Source organism: Myotis lucifugus, unplaced genomic scaffold (assembly GCF_000147115.1).
Source record: "Myotis lucifugus unplaced genomic scaffold, Myoluc2.0 scaffold_22, whole genome shotgun sequence".
Lineage (NCBI taxonomy): Eukaryota > Metazoa > Chordata > Mammalia > Chiroptera > Vespertilionidae > Myotis > Myotis lucifugus.
Window position 1 is genome coordinate 8,494,595 of NW_005871070.1, and position 20,719 is coordinate 8,515,313.

Genomic DNA, 20,719 nt, shown 5'->3' on the forward strand with positions numbered 1-20,719 from the left:
TGCCTCTCACATTCATGATTCTCATTCTCATTCTCTCTCTCTCTCTCTCTCTGCCCCCTCTCTCTCTTCCACTCTCAGAAAGACTAGTACATTTGATTTCACTGATATGTGGAATCTAATGAACAAAATGAACTAAGGAGCAAAATAGAGACAGACCCACAGAAAGCAGGCTGACAGCTGGGGGTCAGGGGGAATTGGGGAGCTAGGTGGTGGTGGTGGTGGTGGTGGGATTCAGAAAAAAAAAGAGAAAAAAACTCACAAACAACAGTGCAGTGATTGCTAAGGGGAGGTGGGGGAAGGGAAGGTGAAGGAGGGTATAGGGCAGGGGTGGGCAAACTTTTTGACTCGAGGGCCACAATGGGTTCTTAAACTGGACCGGAGGGCCGGAACAAAAGCATGGATGGAGTGTTTGTGTGAACTAATATAAATTCAAAGTAAACATCACTACATAAAAGGGTACGGTCTTTTTTTTTTTTTAGTTTTATTCATTTCAAACGGGCCGGATCCAGCCCGCGGGCCGTAGTTTGTTTGCCCACGGCTGGTATAGGGGGTATAAATGGTGATGGCGGGATATCTGGCTTGGGGTGGTGAACATACAATACAATGTACATATGATGTGTAATGGAACTGTGCACCTGAAACCTGTATAATTGTTCACCAATGTCACCCAAATAAATTCAATAAAAAGGAAAATAAAATAAAAAGGCATAAACTTTCTAATTAAATCTAGTTTCTGACCTCAGTTCAAACATTTGATTAGTTGTGTGAGAATAAATTACTGAACCCCTCTTAGCTTCAGTTTTATCTGAAAGTAGTACATATAGCAGTGCTATCTGTGAAGATTGAGATAATGTATCTAATGTGGTTTGTACAATGTTTAGTAACTCAATAAGAGATATATGTAACATTTACTATGTGCCACACATTGTTCTACAATGTGTCTATGTATTAACTCATTTGAGTCTCACAGTACTCCTACAAGGCAGATACTGTTATACACAGCTGAGGGAATCAAAGCACAGGAAGGTTAAATGGCTTTCTTAGTCACAAAGTTACCAAGTGGTAGACATGGAACTAACTCCAGTTCCATGCCCTTAATCAATAATTTATAAAGCCTCTTTAGGAAAGATCATGTCAGAGTTTTTGAAACTCTGGTCAAATTCTCTCTAGTTAAATTTATAATTAATAAATACAGATTCCTTGACCCCATCCTCCAGACCTACTCTGATGAAGCCAAGTAATCAGCATTTATTAATCCTCATCAGAGGATATTTTTTCCATTGATTTTTTTTTTTAGAGAGTGGAAGGGGAAGTGAAGAAGAAGGGGAGGGAGGGAAGGAAAGAGGGAGGAAGGGAGGGAGGGAGAGAGTGAAAAAGAGAGAGAGAGAGAGAGAGAGAGAAGCATCTCATGTGATTGGTTGCCTCGCGCCCAGGCCACGCAGCGCTGGGGATGGAGCTTGTCCTTGACTGGAATCTGAACCCATGACCCCTCAGTCCCTGGGCTGACGCTCTAACCACTGAGCAACTGACTAATGCTAGAATCATCATCATAATAAAAGGTAACATGCAAATGGTCATCATGCCATCATGCTGTAATGCCGATCAGCAGGGACCTGAGGCTGCGTGGCGCCGGGCCGGGGCGGGGGACCTGAGGCCCCCTGAGGCCGCGCCCCCTGCCCCAGTGCCATGACGTGAGGCTGTGTCCCCTGCCCACGGGGCTTGATGGGGCTGGGGCCGGCCAGGTCTTGGTGTCGCCCAATGGGGGTGGGGCCGGCTGGACACTTCTATTATAGAGAAAGGGAAAATAGCAATATTAATATATTTCCTCTAATTAATTACCTTTCAATGTGCACAAATTTCGTGCACCAGGCCACTAGTTATTTAATAAATCCGTCAAGGTAATGTGTATGCAATAAAATTTGGAACTCACTCATTTAGGGAGACAGAGCAAAAAATCAATGAAAAGAATCCAGATAAGGAAAAGATACATTAAAATGTAGACACTAATGTTTTAAAAAAAATTACCATGTGCTGGTAGCTTACACAAAATGAGAATAGCTCATGGGAAAGTATAGCGAATGTCTTTGCTGTAGTCTTACACAAAATGTTTAAATTTCAACGATCATAAATACTGAACATTTAAACCTATTTTCCCCCCAGCTAATGAAGAAACAAAAATTCATTAGCAGGGATGGGAGAGTGGGAGTGGCCAGCACTAGATGAAGGAATGTCTATTCTGAATAATGCAAAGTCCTACTTTGTAAGAGCTACTTATACACTTATATAGAATGATGCCCTGGTGTTAAAAATCTTAAAAGGAACAGAAAATACCTGTTCCTATAAAGCAAGACAAAATTAGCCTGAAAGTTTTCAATAAGGCAAGATATAAAATGTCCACACATGTAAAGCACTCATTTAGTGTCCGCTTGAGCGAAAGCCGACCCGTACAGCACTCACTTATGACATACATTTAAACGATTCCAGAAGGCAAGACTTTGCTACGGGGCTAGACAGAGTTTGCTATTTTAGGTAGTTCGTCATTACAAATAAACAAAACAAAAAACACCAAAATAAAAACAAAGCAAAACAAAGAAAACCCCACGCTGGAAATAGGAGTATTTCCAATGCGACTCCACAGTACCCCAGTTGGCCAATGAACAGAGGGGACTAGAGGCATGTCTGTCTGCGGCACCAACTAAACCTCATCCCTATTGTTAGCAATCGAATGCGACTCCTGTGAACGCTGCTCTTACTAGAGCCGGTTTAAATGGGCAAGAGTCTCGGGTTTCTGCGGTACAAGAAAAATGCCAAGCGTGGAAGCAAAACATCCGGGTTTTACACACAAAGGCTGCTCAGATTTCAGTTTAAACCCCTACCGGGCATTCCACAGCCTGTCACTTGCCCGCGGAGCCGAAGAACAGCCTGCTGCGGCCGCGCCCCTCGGCAAGAACCCGGAGCTCCGCCGCGCACCTCCGCATTCCAAACCTGTGCCAACCTTCCATCTTCGATAAAGGAGGGTTCTCCTACCGGTGGCAACGCGTTCGCAATCGGCTACAGCTACTGTCGAAGCTTCAGCACGCGAGCCGAATGGGCGAAAATGCTAACCAGCCATGACCAGCAGGTCAGAGACTAGACAAAAGTCAGAGGTTAAACGAGGCTCGTTACTATCACAATTGCCTCGTACGCGCCAACCCGCCGGAGCGCCGGCCGGGGAAAAGCTCCCCTGCGCCCCGACCTCTCCAAGACCCTACAGGCGGCCCCGCCACCCGGACACCCACAGGCAGCCCGAGGCCCCCGCGCCCCTGCGCCCCCGGCCGAGCCCTGGAACGCTCCCTTCGTCCCGCTCCCCAGCCGCTCACCACGGCGCGGCCAGAAGTTCCAGAAGCGCCCGGCCACTTTTCAGTTCTCGCGCTGCAACAACAGCAACATCCCCATCCAACGGCCTGCAAGATTCAAAATCTCCACTTCCGGCCGCAACCCGGAAGAGGACCTCGGCCCCGCCCCTCCGGGCGGAACACGCGGCGGTGCGGGAGGCGGCGGCGGCGGCGGCGGCGGCGGCGGCGGCGGCGCGCCCCCCGCGGGCTGCCCTCCCGACTGTGTCCGAGTTCCTTCGGTTTCTTTCGTCCGCCTCCTTGTCTCGGTGCACAGCGAGGTCGGGCGCTGGGTCGGCGTTTCTGCCCGGTGTCTCCTCATTGGGCCCTATTGTTTCTGAAGTTTCATTCCTTCAAGGAATGGAGAGAATAAAAGCAGTGACTTCCCCTCCGTAGACAGCAGTAACAGCAAGAAGTAAAAACACCCTCCCCAGGGTTGGTACGGGGTTTACCGAGACAGGACTTTTAACCTCGCTCCCTCCCGTGGTTGAGGAAGACTAAAAGCCAAGTGCAGTCATCAGAAAGTAAGTTGTAGGAGCAGAGCTGATCCCAAGTAAAAATTCCCACGATAAGTGCTAAAAAACGACAATCTTTTTTTTTTCGCCTTCTTCTCCTAAGAGATCATTTTATAAGATAATTGTAAAGATAATGTGTGAGATTCTTGGGGCAACAGTGACACTTGCCTTTTCCAAGGATTGCACAATATATTCCTTTTTTTTTTCTAGCTGACAGATTTATTCATACACTTAATAACTATGTATAGAGCACACTACATGAGATATTGTTCTAATGGTAAAAAAAAAAAGACAAAAATTATATAAATGTATTGCTAATGTAAGGAATGTTAATTACTTACATGTCACCTAAAAATTAAGGTTAAGGAAAATAGGGCTTTGGTGTAATAAAGAAAGCATAGGCATAGAAATGCATTTTGAAGGAGAAAGAAGGTAGTTTCTAAAGCTGGTTATTTCTGAAAGTTATAAGAATGTGTCTAATACACTTTGATATATAATCTTTTGGTAAAATCAAGGTTGACAATCCTGGAAGGGTTTGAATTTTAAGAAACTTTCTCTTGACCAGAATTGGCTTTAGATCATCCCAATAGGCTCCAAAATGCCTAGAATGTTTGTTTTCTCTCTCGTGAAAGAAAATTTTATGGTGAAGGTACATAGGAGCCTTTGTCAAATATGTTATTAGTTATAATATTATAGAATATTGGGTTTTACAGAAAGAATTTGCCGGGGATTATAGTGTGAAACTAGTTCACTGAAAATTCTGTGAATTAGAATGGCCAGCCTATGGTGTGGGTTGGCCCAGCGTTACCAGAGAGTTACATTTTACGGCACCAGGGCAATTAGGAAGGTCAGTAGGGGGAGATGTAACAATCAACTTTTATGGGAGACAGCTGCAGCAGGGAGGTTACGGGAGATGGCCGCAGCCCGGGAGTAAACTGAAAAACAAGCAACTTGATAAGAAACTAGACAGGCATTAATTCACAACGGCGCCAAGATTCCCAGAAGAGTGACCCCCTTGCTCCCCCCGTTTGCTTCCCCCGTTTGCTAGAGGGGTATATAACCGGTGCTTAAACTCTTAGTCAGGGCTGACAGCCGCTGCTCTGCTGCATTCAGAGTAAGCTGTAAGCCCCAACATGTTGGAAACTAAATAAACCCTTTGCCTTTTGCATGAGAAGCGTCTCTTGGTTCTTTGTGACAGCGGCTTGCGTCCTGGGCGTTACAAAACTAGTTCCCTGAAAATTCTGTGAATCAGAATGGCCAGCCTATGGTGTGGGTTGGCCCTCAGAGGGAACCCTAGATGTCCCAACTGTCAGGGCCCTCTTTGAGGTCATCACGGGTGACCCTGGTCATCCTGATCAGTTTTCTTACATAGATCAATGGCTAGAAATAGCTCAGCACAGGCCTCCTTGGATCTGGCTCTGCGTGTGTAAGAAGGGACTGAGTAAGGTTTTAGTGGCAGGAGAAAAGAAGCAGGTCCCTCAGAAGGAAGCTCAGCCCCCTGTTCTATAGGACCCTCCCCCCCACCCCCACCCCCCGAGGAAGTGCTGCCAATTTTACCACCTCCATATGTGCCTCAAGTGGCACCCAGTGCTCCTTTGCCTGGTCAGAGAAGCTTAGATACACCACCTCCTTCCATCCCCCACCCTCACCCCCCCAAACCAGACTCTCCAGAGCCAGTTGGATGACGTTTGCACTCAGCTGATCAGGGACACAGGCCACCCCTGGCTTTCCAGATGCCTCTCCGAGAAACTCGGGTCCCGCAGTATTGGGAGAAGATGGGAACCTACAAGAAGGAGGATCAGTCTTTCACTACCAGCCTTTCACTACGACCAATCTCTTAAATTAGAAGCATCACACTCCTGCTTATTCTGAAAAATCTCAGGCCATGGTTGAACTCTTGGAGTCAATTTTTCAGGCCCATAAGCCCAGCTGGGTCAATTGCAAGCAACCCTGATCTCTGCGGCTGTCATAGAAGCTAACTCCCAGAACTCTCAGGCAGGAAGGAAAGGGAGACAGCAAGGAGCCAAGTCAGGAAAAGGAAGGACGAGTCTTAAACGGGACCAGTGTGCCTATTGTAAAGGATAAGGACACTGGAAGAATGAATGTCTGAGCTGCCAGAAAAAGCAGGCAAGGCCGTCCAAACCACCCAGCTGCTATCCGCCAGATCCACCTGAGGCAGACCTCATCGATAGCGGCAGCCGACTCCGACTAGGACAGACCGGGCTCTTTCCAACTGGGCCCCCATGAGCCCATGGTCAAAATGAAAATTGGGGGCCAGACTGTGAACTTTATGGTTGATAGAGGGGCAGAGCACTCAGAAGTTACTCAGAAAGTAACTCCCCTCTCAGGACGGAAAGTCACCATTATCGGAGCTACCAGGGACCACACCCGCAGACCATTCTGCCGCCCCCACCGATGTCAGCTAGGCGGCCACCAGGTGGTTCATGAATTCCTGTATTTGCCAGACTGCCCTGTCCCTCTAATGGACAGAGACCTTTCAGCCAAAATGGGAGCAGAAACCACCTTAGCCCCGGATAGCTCAGCACAATTGCGCTTAGGTGAGGAGACCTCTTCAATGATCCTGTCTTTAGCAGTGCCTAGGGAGGAAGAATGGAGACTTTATACCTCCCAGTCAAAGGACTCACTATTAGAGCCTGAATTAGGGAAGGAATTCCCACTGGTCTGGGCAGAAGGCCTTTTTCTGCCTTCAGCTGGCACCCTCCAGTCAGCCCCTGTTTGCCTTTGAGTGGGAAAACCCAACCACAGGGGCTAAGAAACAGTTCACCTGGACCAGACTGCCACAGGGTTCAGGAACTCCCCGACTCCCTCTAGTGGAGCACTAGCATCAGATTTGTCCAAATTTCCAGGTCAGGACTTGGGGTGCGTTCTACTCCAATATATAGATGATCTCCTACTGGCCAGTTCCATGAGAGCTCAGTGTTGGGAAGGAACACGAACCCTTCCAAGACTCTTAACTGAAACAGGTTACCAGGTGTCCAAAAGGAAGGCTCAAATCTGTCAGAGGGAAGCCAAATACCTAGGTTTCCGAATCACCTGAGGGAAACAAAGACTGGGGACTGAAAGGAAGCAGGCAGTGTGTGCCATACCAGTCCCCAGCACCCAGCGACAGATTTGGGAATTCCTAGGGGCAGCAGGGTTCTGTCAAATTTGGATCCCAGGATTCTCAGATCTAGCTAAGCCCCCTCTATGAAGCCTTAAAAGGAGAGGAAAAGGCACCCATTAACTGGGGTCCTGAGCAGGAAAAAGCCTTCATGACCATAAAGGCAAAGCTCACTGAGGCGCCGGCCCTAGGGCTCCCAGATGTGACACAGGACTTTAACCTTTTCATTCACGAGAACAGCAGGGTAGCCCTAGGAGTTCTGACTCAGGAGTTGGGACCCTGGCAGAGGCCAGTAGCCTACCTCTCCAAACAGATTGACCTGGTTGCCTCCGGGTGGCCCCCAGGCCTCAGGCCCTTGCAGCTACAGCCTTATTAGTCAAAGAGGCAGACAAGCTCACTCTAGGACAGAACTTAAATGTTCAAGTGCCTCATGCTGTTGTCACCCTAATGCAGTGGTTCGCAACCTTCCTAATGCTGCGACCCTTCATAATACAGTTCCTCACGTTGTGGTGACCCCCAATCATAAAATTATTTTCGTTGCTACTTCATAACTTTAGTAATTTTGCTACTGTTATGAATCGTAATGTAAATATCTGATATGCAGGATGTATTTTCATTGTTACAAATTGAACATAATTAAAGCATAGTGATTAATCACAAAAACAATATGTAATTATATATGTGTTTTCCGATGGTCTTAGGCGACCCCTGTGAAAGGGTCGTTCGACCTCCAAAGGAGTCTCGACCCACAGGTTGAGAACCGCTGCCCTAATGGAAGCTAAGGGGCAACATTGGCTGACTTATGCTTGGATGACTCAATCAGAGGGAACCCCTGAGCATGATTGTCTAGAAGTCCTAGAGGAGGTTTACTCCAGCTGGCCATATCTAACAGACAGGCCTCTACAGAATCAGTATTGTTCACAGAGAGCAGTAACTTCCTAGATAAAGGAAAAAGACAAGCCGGGTATGCAGTGGTATCAAACTCTGAGATAATAGAGGCACAGGCCCAGCATGAAGGATGGTCAGCACAGAGGGCAGAACTTTGGGCCCTAGTCAGAAACTTAAATCTCAGTAAGGATAAGTGCGCCAACATCTACACTGACTCGTGCTATGCCTTTGCTACCCTGCATATCCATGGGGCCATATACAAGGAAAGGGGCTCCTGATGGCTGGGGGAAAAGAACTAAAAAAATCAGAATAAAATCTTGGAGTTACTAGAAGCAGTCTTGGAACCCAAGGAAGTAGCAGTCATCCATTGTAAAAGACATCAGCGAGGAAAAGACTAGTGTCAGAAGGGAACCGATGCTCAGACACAGCAGCAAAGCTGGCTGCTAAGGAGTGGGCGGCGCTATCGTGGATCATGCTGAATCCTGAATTACCTGAACCTCCGAAATACACCCCTCAAGGAGAAGAATGGGCCAACGAGAAGGAGGTAAGAGGATGAAGGAAGGTTGGTGGATACTCCCAGATCTTAGGGTCTATGTTCCAGAACAGTTAGCTCATAGAGTAGTTTTCCAGCAGCTTAAACTTACCCATTTAGGGAAGACGGCTCTAGAAGCCTTGTTAAGCAGATATTATCTAATTGCCCGTTTCCCCTTATGCTCCTCAGTCTCTCAGCCTGCCTCCTCTGTGCACAAAACAATGCAAGTCAGAGTCCTGTAGGACCCATAGGAATTCAGCACTGTGGGCAGGCTCCCTTTGAAAATCTAGAGGTAGGCTTTACAGAATTAGGGCACCTTTTCAGGCTGGGTTGAGGCATATCCTGCCTGCACGGAGAAGAAAGAAGTCACCGAGGCGTTACTGTGGGACATAATTCCACGGTATGGAATGCCATTAACCACAGGGTCAGGTAATGGCTCAGTCTTTGTAGCTGAAGTAGTACAGCAGGTAGCTAAGGCCTTAGGAATTAAGTGAAACTTACATACAGCCTACAGGCCCCACAGTTCAGGGAAAGTAGAACGCATGAACCGGACTCTCAAGCAGCCTATGGCTAAGCTGTGCCAGGAGACAAACTTACCCTGAATACATATCTTACCATTTGTGCTCCTGTGGGTATGCTGTACCTCGAGGGGCAGGGTAGGGTTCTCTCCATTTGAAATTCTATATGGCAGACCCTCTCCCTTATTTCGGCCAAAGGGAGATTTGAGGGATGCAGGGAACTTAGAAATTCAGAAACAGCTACAAGGACTTGGGAAAACTATCCTTGAAATCCACAGATGGGTTACTGATAGATTTCCCATCTCTCTAGGAACAGCTGTGCACCCTCACAAGCCTGGGGACCAGGTTTGGGTAAAAGATTGCAAAAAGGAACCCCTTAAGCCAAGCTGGAAGGGACCTTATCCAGTTATACTAATCACCCCCTCAGCTCTCAAAGTTTGAGGACTGTACACCTGGATCCACCACTCCCAAGTGAAAACAGCCCACCAGCTGGACAATCAGCATCCAGAGTGGAAGGTGACCTCTGACCTGAACCACCCACTGCAGATCATCTTCAAGCAGATGGCAGATCCCGCTGACCGACCTGACTTTGGTATTTTTGGGTAATCACTGTTTTCATTTTTCTAACAGTTTTATTCTGTTTTTATACAAGTGTCGCCGGAAACCCCAGACTGGTACTGGGAGAACTTCTCTGCCCAAGCTACTCCGAATTACTTTTACGACCCCCTTGGGGAAGATGATGAAGACACGGCATGCTAAACCCCCCTTTTCGTTGCCCTCCTTCAGCAGGAAATAGCTAGAGCGGTCGATGACCTTATCCCCAATTCCTGAGTCTTCTGTAATCCCCGAGGCTAAGGCTAGTTTGTGGAACAAGAGGGGGGGCGGGGAATGAGAAGGCAAATAGGGGGTCAACTTTGGGGGCTTGTAGCCTAGTTCAGTATCTAGTTAAACAGTAATTTTCCCCATTCTAACTGACTTGGATGGAGCTACAAAGCCCACCCTGAGGGGCCCGTCACGAGAAGATATATATATATGTATCAAAACCTCCCCACATTGGCAGTTCAGGCTTTGGATCAAAGTCCCCTGGACTAGCAGCACTGTGTAATAAAGGTTTTACTTTCCTGATGGGTGTTGGCTGTCACTTCTCCTGGGTCTTTCGCCACAACACCAAGGCCCCTTGCCACCTTCTGAGGACACCTACTTTTATCCTAAGGCTTTATTGAAGATCCAATTGAATGCACTGTATGCGCACTTCCCTCTTAATAACAGAACACTAGTAAGCTCTTTTCTCTGTTGGAGTGATGAGGAAAATAAGACATTTTGAGGGGGGGGCTAGTAGCCTGACTCTGTACCTGGTTAATCAGTATCCCTAATACACATTCCTGTTAGCCTGTAGTCTAGTCACTGCCCCTTCCTTAATTATCTGGTCTTGCAAGACCTATTTAACTAAATACTTACATTTTACAGAGGCCATAAACCATGAACCATACACAACCCCTGGAGGAGGTTATCGGCGCTGGCCCCATCCCAACACACGGGGCTTTTTGCAAAGCCTGTCCGGAAGTCTGTTCCTTATTTGGGGAACAAAGAAACCAAAGGGTATAAAGAGAAAGCTTCCTTCATATTGGTTTGCTCAGGATTTGGAAACAGGCTCCCCTGAGTCACGGTACTAGTACATCTGGAATAAATGGGTTTTTTTTTCCTGTATCTCCAGGTACTCTTGTGTATTTTTCGGTCGCCTGGTAAATTCTGTAACGGGAGGATGGGGTCCCTTATCTCCTAGAGTATCTCTGGGTGTGGCAGAATAGGAAGGAAGCCTGGTGGTATCAGAGGGAGTCAGAATAGTGGGGAAACCTCTTCTGATTCTGTAACCGGAAAATCAAAGGGTCTGGACTGCCTGTCACTACTTGGCCAATTCAGCAGAGACAGGATTGAGTCATACATGAGCGTTTATTCCAATACTCCAGCAGTATGGGAAAGCAGCAGGTCATCCACCAAAATCTGCTCTCTGATCCTCCCATAAACCAGCTGCTTATATAGGGTAGGACAAAGATTAAATGGGGAAGTAGGGATTACAGGGAAGGTGAAGCTGGGGCCTGGAGTGGGACTCCATTGCCTGGACAGCAAGGTTGTTAATCTTTCCATGACAATGAGCAGTTCTTGAATGAAAGGACTTCGTTCCAAAGTTGACTCCCAGGTCCAAGGTTGACTCCCAGACACACAACTCTCAGCCAGGTTAGAATGTCTTTTCTTTAACCAGAATAAGGCAATCACAGTTAACAGAGCATGATTATATTTCCCATAACCACAGCTAGTTCCCACCATTCTATTTTTGCCCCTAACAATTCTAATTCATTTAGTAAATATTTACACCAGACATTCCTGATTCTGACTGTGCTATGACTTTATGACAGTGAAATTTTAGGTGAACAATACATTGTAACGAATTATAATTTGGTAGATTTCACAATAAATATTCATGAAATTTATTGTTTATAACATTCTGAAATAAAAGTTTAACTGTTTCCATCTATTCAAGTGAATTAATGTCAATAGCCCTTGTCAGTGTTTTTACACTGAAACTAAGCTCTTTAAAAACTATTAAAAATTCCACTAAATAAAGTCTATACTTCCTCATTTGCCTTTTGAAAATACTAAAGTCAGCAGGAGGGGAGTCCTTGCCAGCCATTATTCATGTTCCCTCCTGCTATCCTTCTCTTCCTCCAATCAACATTTTGTTTGCACAGGGAAGGTGTAAATAAAAATTTTCATTGTAGAGTAATTGACTTATTTCAATAAAAAATCTAACTAGAAGCCAAATACTACACATGGTGTTTTTCCAGGCTCCTAATTTTAAATGGATTTTTAGAAGCAATTTTTCTAGACAGCTAATACATTAGATCTTCCATAAGAATTTATATTTAGTCAAATATAGTCAGAAAAATATATATTTTTATTTTTACTGTACTGTATTCCATATATTCATTTTTAAACATTATTAAATAACTACACTCAGCTAAATATTAGAGGGATATGAAGATGTGTAAAATGCTCACATAGCCCACAGAGAATGCCAGTGAAACAGGAATTTTTAGGAGTGAAAAAGACAGATTTAGGAAATTTTATTTTTATTTATTTATTTTTTAAAATACATTTTATTGATTTTTTACAGAGAGGAAAGGAGAGGGATGATAGAGAGTTAGAAACACCAATCAGCTGCCTCCTGCGCACCCCCTACTGGGGATGTGCCTGCAACCAAGGTACATACCCTTGACCGGAATCGAACCTGGGATCCTTGAGTCCGCAGGCTGATGCTCTATCCACTGAGCCAAACCGGTTAGGGCAGATTTAGGAAATTTTAGAAATTTTAAAAATTAAGAGGACCATGAAAGAAGTACAGGGCTGCAGAGCAGCAGAAGGTATATTTCCATAGAATAGGGAAGCTGAAAAGCTGCAACAGGTACATTTCCATAGAATGAGGGAGCTGGGAACAGAAAAAGGTCTATATTTACAAAATAAAGGGAAGAAAGCCCTGCATCCAAAAGGAGAAGAAGAAACCCCAAAGGGAATAAAAAACAATAAGGAAGGAGGGGAGGAAAACCTTACTTGTCCCATGTGAGGTTGGACCTTTGAGCTCAGAAGTTACTATAGTAACCAGTCCAAGGAAATAGTGACTAATCAGAGGGGATATCAAGGCACCAAGATCTACAGCCTTTATAAGCCACAGGGAAAAGGAACTCAGTGGGTCCCTTTCCTCCTCCCCACATGGGAGTCTGTACTTGTTCTTCAATAAATCTCCACCTTTGCTATACCACCTTTCGTCCGTGAATTCATTCTTCAACTCGGAGGATAAAGAGCCCAGGAACCCGTCTGCCCAGGGGAACACCCCTTTTTCCAGTCCAAAAATTCCATTTCACCAGAGTCCTCTCCTCTCCCTCATCTTCATTCCTTACTCCATCCAAGTTTTTCTTGAGCTCTAGTTTCTATGAGATTTTTCTCTCTCTGCACCACGGAGCAGGTGAGAGAAGAACTGTGAAGAATGTGCATAAGAATTACCTGCTGGTGAGACAGAAGAGAAAGTTATTTGTTCTCAAACTCCTGCCCTCCCTTTCATCAAGGGTTCTTTTAGGTGCACCAGGATGGCTGAGCTGGCTCCCAAAGGCATCCCCCATGGTGACAGAAGGGAAGTCTGGCAGAAAGTGTGAGCCTTGGTGCAGCTCAGATACGGTGCTGCAGGCTATACCTTCCTAGAGTTCGTTGTGGCTAGTGCTCTGGAACCAAAAAGTGAGCCAAGGGGATCTAAGAGGAGACTTAAGGATGTCCGATGAGGCCTAAAGGTTCTGGCCCAATTTCAACGTGTGTGTATATGTGGAAGTTAGGGGTGGGGGTGGGGGGCGGTTTCCCACACCACCAAGCAACTCTCAGACACCAGCGGGTTGTCCTACAATTCAACTCAATTTGACACTGTCTGCTTGAAGTAAGCATCAGATTCCATAGGCCAAGGGCTCATTTCCATGAGACTGCCTTCCCCTGCCCAACTTCAGATGCCAGTTGAAAGTCCAAGTTATCACCTGTGCTTCTGACCTATTGGCTATAGATTGAGGGTTCCAACAGCCCCCTCCTTGGACTTCAGATGTCAGTTGAAAGTCCAGGTTGTCATTTCCAGCAGGTAATTCGTATGCACATTCTTCACAGTTCTTTTTTTTTTTTTTGTAATATATTTTATTGATCTTTTACAGAGAGGAAGGGAGAGAGATAGAGAGTTAGAAACATCGATGAGAGAGAAACATCGATCAGCCGCCTCCTGCACATCTCCCACTGGGGATGTGCCCGCAACCCAGGCACATGCCCTTGACCGGAATCGAACCCGGGACCCCTGAGTCCTCAGGCCAACGCTCTATCCACTGAGCCAAACCGGTTTCGGCTCTTCACAGTTCTTATCTCACCTGCCCCATGGTGCAGAGAGAGGAAAATCTCAAAGAAACTAGAGCTCAAGAAAAACTTGGATGGAGTAAGGAATGAAGATGAGGGAGAGGAGAGGACTCTGTAAACCTATAAATCAGAGGTTTAGAACTCAGATTTAGAACCCACTTACTGATCTGATTACCAGTTTATAATAAAAACATATCTCAGAAACAGCCAAATGAAAAAGAGGCCTAGTGCAAAGTATAGCCCCACACCCATTCCAGGTGCACCATCTCCCTCAAATCTCCATTTGTTTACAAACCTGGTAACTCTCTGAACGCCATCCTCTTTAGCAGCGGTTCTCAACCAGTGGGTCGCGACCCCTTTGGGGGTCGAATGACCCTTTCACAGGGGTCTCCTAAGACCATCGGAAAACACATGTATAATTACATATTGTTTTTGTGATTAATCACTATGCTTTAATTATGTTCAATTTGTAACAATGAAAATACATCCTGCATATCAGATATTTACATTACGATTCATAACAGTAGCAAAATTACAGTTATGAAGTAGCAATGAAAATAATTTTATGGTTGGCGGGGTGGTCACCACAACATGAAGAACTGTATTAAAGGGTCGCAGCATTAGGAAGGTTGAGAACCACTGCCCTAGAATAATGCCTAATGAAGTCTGGTGTATGATGGGTGTCTAGCAGGCGGAGGTGGCGGTGGAGTTGTGAAGGGCATTCTAGGTACAGGGACCATGGGAACAAAGGCCAGAGGCCCAGCACAGCCTGGCTTCTGGAGAGACCTAGAAGTGCGGCTGCAGAGGGCGATGGGGAGGTGGGGGGTGAGTGTGGGGGTGGGGGTGGGGGGAAGCTTCCTGTGAGAGGTGACGCCCCAGCTTCAGCAAGGCCTCTGATCTCAGCCCTAAAAGCTTGGGCTTGACTGCCTGCCCAGGAGTTCGTTCTTCATCTTGAAAGTCAGTATATTTTAAACTTTTCCCTGAGACGCCTCGGAGAGATGTTCTTTGTTTTTCACATTTACCAGAATATTCCTGCTTTATCAGTCATGTTTGTTTAGTCTTCAGTGCCAGCTTTCTTTTGGAGAGAAGATTTCTTGGCTAAAAGAATTTAGTAATCCACAGCTGTCGGTGGTGGGGGCCGTTCAGTCAGACCATAGTCCAGCAGCTCGGAGGGTGGATCGCCCATGGAGCAACATCTTTAAAGTATTCAGAGAAAAACAACTGTCAAACCAGAGTTCTATAACCCATGGGGGAAAAAAATAAGCAAAATAAATGTATTTCAAAACTTCTTCAGACCTTCATTGTCAACACACCTGCACTATAAAAAACGTTAAAGGAACTTCTTCAGACAGAAAGAACATATACATGATACCAGATGGATATTTGGATCTATGCAAAGAGATGAAGATACCTGGAAATGGATAAAACAGTATCAAGAATGATCATGACATTATATGTTATTCCCAGGAATTATTCATTATTTGTGCTTCCCCAGCCTTTAATTATAGTAAAAAGTTTTAAATATCTTTGAACAAATTTATAATAAATAAAATAAAAAACTTTATATTATATCCTCTGAAATATTGCCAATTAGTTTTTCTATGTCTCAGCTTTTTCAAGCTGTATTTTTTAAGTGTATGATATTTTTTCATCTTACATCTACAATTCGTAGTCAATGTTTCCTATTAAAATGACATTATAAATCCTGTGTTTCTATAAACAGAAGCATAAGTCATATAGCTAACATTATTTACTAATATCCTGGCTATAATCAGAATGAGTATATGGACTCAACTGAACAAAATCCAATAGTACAGGGTTTAAAATGTTTATGTCTTGGCTCTTTTTAAAAAAATTTTCATTGGAACCGAATGAGCCCTAGCCTGTTCTGAGCCTGCTTTCAGTCTGGGGATCCTTGGAGGTATTGTTTTCCGACTTTGACTTTTGGATTTCCAGGGAGATAAGACTTCAACTGAGATAACCGGAATCAGGTCACCGAGGTGAGGAGTCCCAGACCCTGCCAGTCTTCAAGGTCTGTGGGTCCCAATTGGCCAACTGTCCCCAACACAAGTCATGCCTCATGGTCAGAAGAGTGACAGCTGCAACCTTAAGGAAGACCTTCAGGCCCCAAGAGAGGCACAGGGCCTGGTAGGTTTACAGGTTCCCATAGTTGAAGAGGAAGAAGCCACCAGCACCACCAACACCTCTTTCTCCTCTCTCTCTCCTTTGACCCCTGGCTCTCCAGAGGATTTGCCTACCACTGGGATACTTAGTCTTTTTCAGAGTTTCCAGATAGCCGGTTCCTCCTCTACTGCCAACACAGTCACTCTATCAAGCCACCAAGAAGAGGATCCAAGTACCTTGCAGACTCCACCAAATCCCGAGTCCTTGTTCACTGAAGTGCTACAAAATAAGGTGTACGACTTGGTGCAGTACCTGAGTATCAAGTATGCCACAAAGGAGCCCATCACAAAGGCAGAAATGCTAGAGAGTGTCATCAGAGAGCACAAGGATCACTTCCCTGTGATCTTCAAGAAAGCCTGTGAGAGCCTAGAGACTATCTTTGGCATTGAAGTGAAGGAAGTGGACCCCACCAGCCATTCCTATGTGCTTGTCAAATCACTAGACCTCACCTACGATGGGATGCTGAGTGATGACCAGGTTATGCCCAAGACCGGCATCCTGATACTTGTCTTGGGCATAATCTTCATGGAGGGCAACCGAGCCTCTGTGGAAAGAATCTTGGAAATTATGAATATGGTTGGAGTGCATGATGGGAAGAATAATTTTATCTATGGGGATCCCAGGAAGCTCATCACCGAAGATCTAGTGCAGGAAAAGTACCTGGAGTACCAGCAGGTTCCCAACAGTGATCCTCCACGCTATGAGGTCCTGTGGGGTCCCAGGGCCCATGCTGAAACCACCAAGATGAAAGTCCTGAAGTTTCTAGCCAGGATCAATGGGACTGACCCCACTTCCTTCACAAACTTGTATGAGGAAGCTTTGAGAGATGAGAGAGAGAAAGCCCAGGCTGAAGTTTCCTCGGATGATACTACTGCCACAACCGATGAAAGTTCAAGTGTCCTGTCTAGCAGCTTCTCCTGCCCTGAGTGAAGTCTGAAGCTTACCATTCTTCACTCTCCATTTGAACACAGCGGCCAAAGTTCTAAGTAGTGGAGGACCGGGGTGGATATGGAGGGAACACCTTAGTGTTCCTGTTCAATATAGGTGATTTGGAGATTTTATCTTTTTTTGTTTAAATTGTTTTTCCTTGCAATAAAAAGTTTAACTAGCAAAAAAAAAATTTCATTAATTCATCAACAATAATTATTGAGTGTCAGGTACTGTTCTAAGCCCTGAGGACAGAGCAGTAAACAAAGTCTCTGTTCTTATGGAGCCTACAATCTAGTGAAAGACACAAAATAAGCAAGTAAACAAATACACATGCAATATGTCAGATGACAGCAAGTGCGGTGAAGAAAAACACAACTGAGCAAAGTAACAAAGAGGAGGAAGATTTTATTTTAAATTGAGAGATCATGAACGTCTTCTCTGATAAAGTGATATTTAAACAGATACATTAATAAGGTGAGGGAATGAGACCTTGAGACAGAAATGTGTTCTAGAAATAGGAGGGGTGTCAACTTGTTGAAAGGGAGTGAAGGAGACAGAATGGGAAGAGATGAGGTAGCTGGGGACCAGATTATGTAGACCTTTAGGCCACAATAGTGATTTGAATTTTATTACATTATCTGACTGATGTTTTAAACATATAACTTTGGCTGCTGTGTTGAGAATAGAGTTCATGTAGGTCAAGAGAAGAAGCAGGGAGACCTGTTACAAGATAAATAACATGACATAGAAAAGCTTTAGATCAACTTTATGCTTATAATATTATCCAAGTGTAAACTGAAGGAGCAACTGAACCAATGCTACTTTGGAGCTTTTGGGTTTGCAGCTCTGTAAAAGGGCCTTTGTGTAACATAGTAGACACTTAATAAATGTAGGCTAAGTTGAATATTCTATTGTGATAAGTATTATGTTAAATTATATGCAAATATTTAAGGAAGCACAGAGGAAGGAGAGACACACCATAAGGGGGTCGTGGAAGGCTTGACAGAGGATGTGGCATTTAAATTAGGTCCTGCAATCAGGGGCATCAGAAATAACATGTGCAAAAACATAGAAGCATGATAAATCATAATTGATTAAGAGAACCCTGGCAAGTTCAGATGACTCCTCTGTAGCTAACTATATCCTTGACTCAGAGTAGGCACTCAAAATATATTTGCTGAATAAGTGAATAAAGGAAGAATGTTGGGTGAAGGGATTTCAAAAAATCTCTTTGAGTATTACTAACCACAAATTAGCCCTTATGTAGGTTTGGAGCAGGAATTCCTACTGTGTGTCCCCCCTACCCCAAAATCCAAGGTGAGAATTTGTTTTTAAGAGTGGTTCCCGTTGGTAGTTCCTACAAGCATTTTTTTTTTAGGTATGAATTCAAATCTTCATGAAGAAACTCACCTTAAATATAGTCCTCAAATCAATTTCATATATAAAGTTTCAATAAGCATGAGTTTGCAATGAAAAAAATAATAAAACACATGAACTATACGCCCTTTAAGAATAAAAATTATATCCCTAAATGGGGACAAATGGAGGCAACATAGTCCTATATAAAGATTCGTCACAATTGATAGTTTGACAACACATAAAATAAAATAAAAACAAGAATTAAAGATAATTTTACCATATAGGAAAGTAAACTTTCTTACATATTTTAGTTCTTAATAACTGAACACCAAGATAAGACCCTTGCACTCTGATTTTGTCTAAAGAAAGAACATGGGATGATAATGAAAAGCAATAAATAATAAATAATAAAATTAGTAAATTCTTCAATGCTTAGATATGTTTGGAAATTAGAAGCACTTATGCTCCCCAAATGATACTTTAAAAAATCATTTAATAAAACTTCTCTTCTTTTAAAAAGTAGTTACTTTATATTTGCAGAAGTTTTGATACTGATGTCTCTAAAAAAATCGAATACCCTTGAGACTGGTGTAACTAATTAATAAAATGCTCTTTGCAAACAAAATAAATTCAGAATTCACACCACAATTATAATATCGAGATAAACATTTGCACCCAAGCAATCTGATTTCAGATGTTGTATCAAATAACAAGCTGACCACTTCACACTGTATTTATAGACTTTCCAAAAGACTAAATTATGCATAATTTATTGTAACTTTGAGCTTGCCACTCATTATGTAGTGTTAGTAGCAAATACTGTGGGATACATAAAGTATCAAAATAAATTATGGAAGGTGGGAGACTGTCTTTTAAAGTTAAGGACATCATTAGCTCTTTTTGTATTTTCTACCAAACAAGAATCAAAGTACTGTTCATTAAATTACCAAATAATGGTAAATAAAAATACTCTCATGATAAATTCCTTCTAGTTTCCCTACTACAAAAATGTTCATTTCCCCAGCTTGCAATCATGAAACTCTTGCTATGTTTCTCTTTCATTTTATTGGATCTATCTCTTTTTTGTAGGTGACTTCTGCTATATAGACTTCAGCTGACAGCAGCAATGCAGGTCTAGATTGCATCATGAGCACATGGGTATCAAATAACATTAGGCCTTTTTTTTTCTTCAATATATTTTATTGATTTTTTACAGAGAGGAAGGGAGAGGGATAGAGAGTTAGAAACATCAATGAGAGAGAAACATTGATCAGCTGCCTCCTGCACACCTCCTACTGGAGATGTGCCCGCAACCAAGGTACATGCCCTTGACCAGAATCGAACCTGGGACCCTTCAGTCCGCAGGCCGATGCTCTATTCATTGAGCCAAACCGGTTAGGGCAACATTAGGCCTTTTAAGCCACATCACCACCAGCAGGTCTGGTTCAGAAACCCACTGAGTCATTCTTTTCAGCTGTGGCAAATTCGGCGACAAGGGGCTTCCTCTGCTAAGATGGAAGGACAGGCCTGAGATTTTTTAGAGAAGAAAGCAACCTGTTGGCAGCCATAGACCATGGATATCCTGAGATCTTGCTGGGGATGAAGAATCACCAGGACTTGGTGAATGGCCTGATATAAATGTAGGTGTGCTGTGCTCATAAGAAGGCACCGCAGCTGTTTCCCAGAGGGAGACCCCTGTCAATTCAGACTTGGGTGTCAGGAATGCAGGGACCAGAGAGAGATGGAAAGAGGAAATTTGAGGTTTTAAATATATGAAATAAATGGTAGGTGATGAATGGGGCGGGGGGAGGGGGGGGCGGCCAGAGGGTGGTTCAGGAAAGACTTCATAAGTGGAGGTGACTCAAATGCAATTTCTAAAATTTGAAAAAGAAAACAGGGGTGTTTCGAGTATTCCCTGAGAGAGGCAATGTGTATAAATGATAGATTTCCCATCTGCTCCCCCCGCCCCTCTAGAATATGGAATTCCAGGGTCACAGTTAACCTTCTCATGGGCTCTTCCTCCCAAGTGAAATGTAAGCCCACAGACAGGGGACGCAGTAAATTGGCCTGGATTGACTCGCACCCCAGTGATGCTGGAACCAAGAAGTGCTTTTTCTTTCTCCGTCTTCTGTTTTCTTTGCTATAGATTATGGCTGGTGGGAATCATGCGGGCCTAGATTTTATTATTTCCTGATTTGATTGCATTGTTGTTGTTGTTTTGAAATATTTAACAAGTAATTGATGCTTACATTATAAATTGTTGAAGCAGTGGTCTGGTCACGTTTAGTCTAGAATTTAATTGTCTTGTAACTTTTTTGTGAGTGTGAGGATTGCAATTATATTCTTTTTTTTTTTAATGCACATGCTGC

At 44.1% G+C, this 20,719-nt stretch overlaps 2 protein-coding genes across 4 annotated transcripts in view; one reads left to right on the top strand and one right to left on the bottom strand.

The window, feature by feature from the left end:
• The window catches only part of G2E3 (G2/M-phase specific E3 ubiquitin protein ligase), a 59,879-nt gene extending 56,381 nt beyond the window's left edge, over nucleotides 1–3,498 (bottom strand). For 2 of the 3 annotated variants that reach the window (XM_014453348.2, XM_023751550.1), the window contains exon 1: nucleotides 3,360–3,498. The gene's annotated coding sequence lies outside the window, so the exon portion shown is untranslated. Of the gene's footprint in view, nucleotides 1–3,027; nucleotides 3,130–3,359 lie in introns of all 3 variants that reach the window. The other variant, XM_023751548.1, reaches the window with a different exon arrangement.
• A 12,433-nt stretch (nucleotides 3,499–15,931) lies between these two features.
• Nucleotides 15,932–17,102, top strand: LOC102425726 (putative MAGE domain-containing protein MAGEA13P). Its single transcript, XM_006085885.2, has one exon. It carries the CDS (start codon nucleotides 15,951–15,953, stop codon nucleotides 16,989–16,991), a length of 1,041 nt encoding a protein of 346 aa, XP_006085947.1. The 5' UTR covers nucleotides 15,932–15,950; the 3' UTR covers nucleotides 16,992–17,102.
• Nucleotides 17,103–20,719: the final 3,617 nt, after the last annotated feature.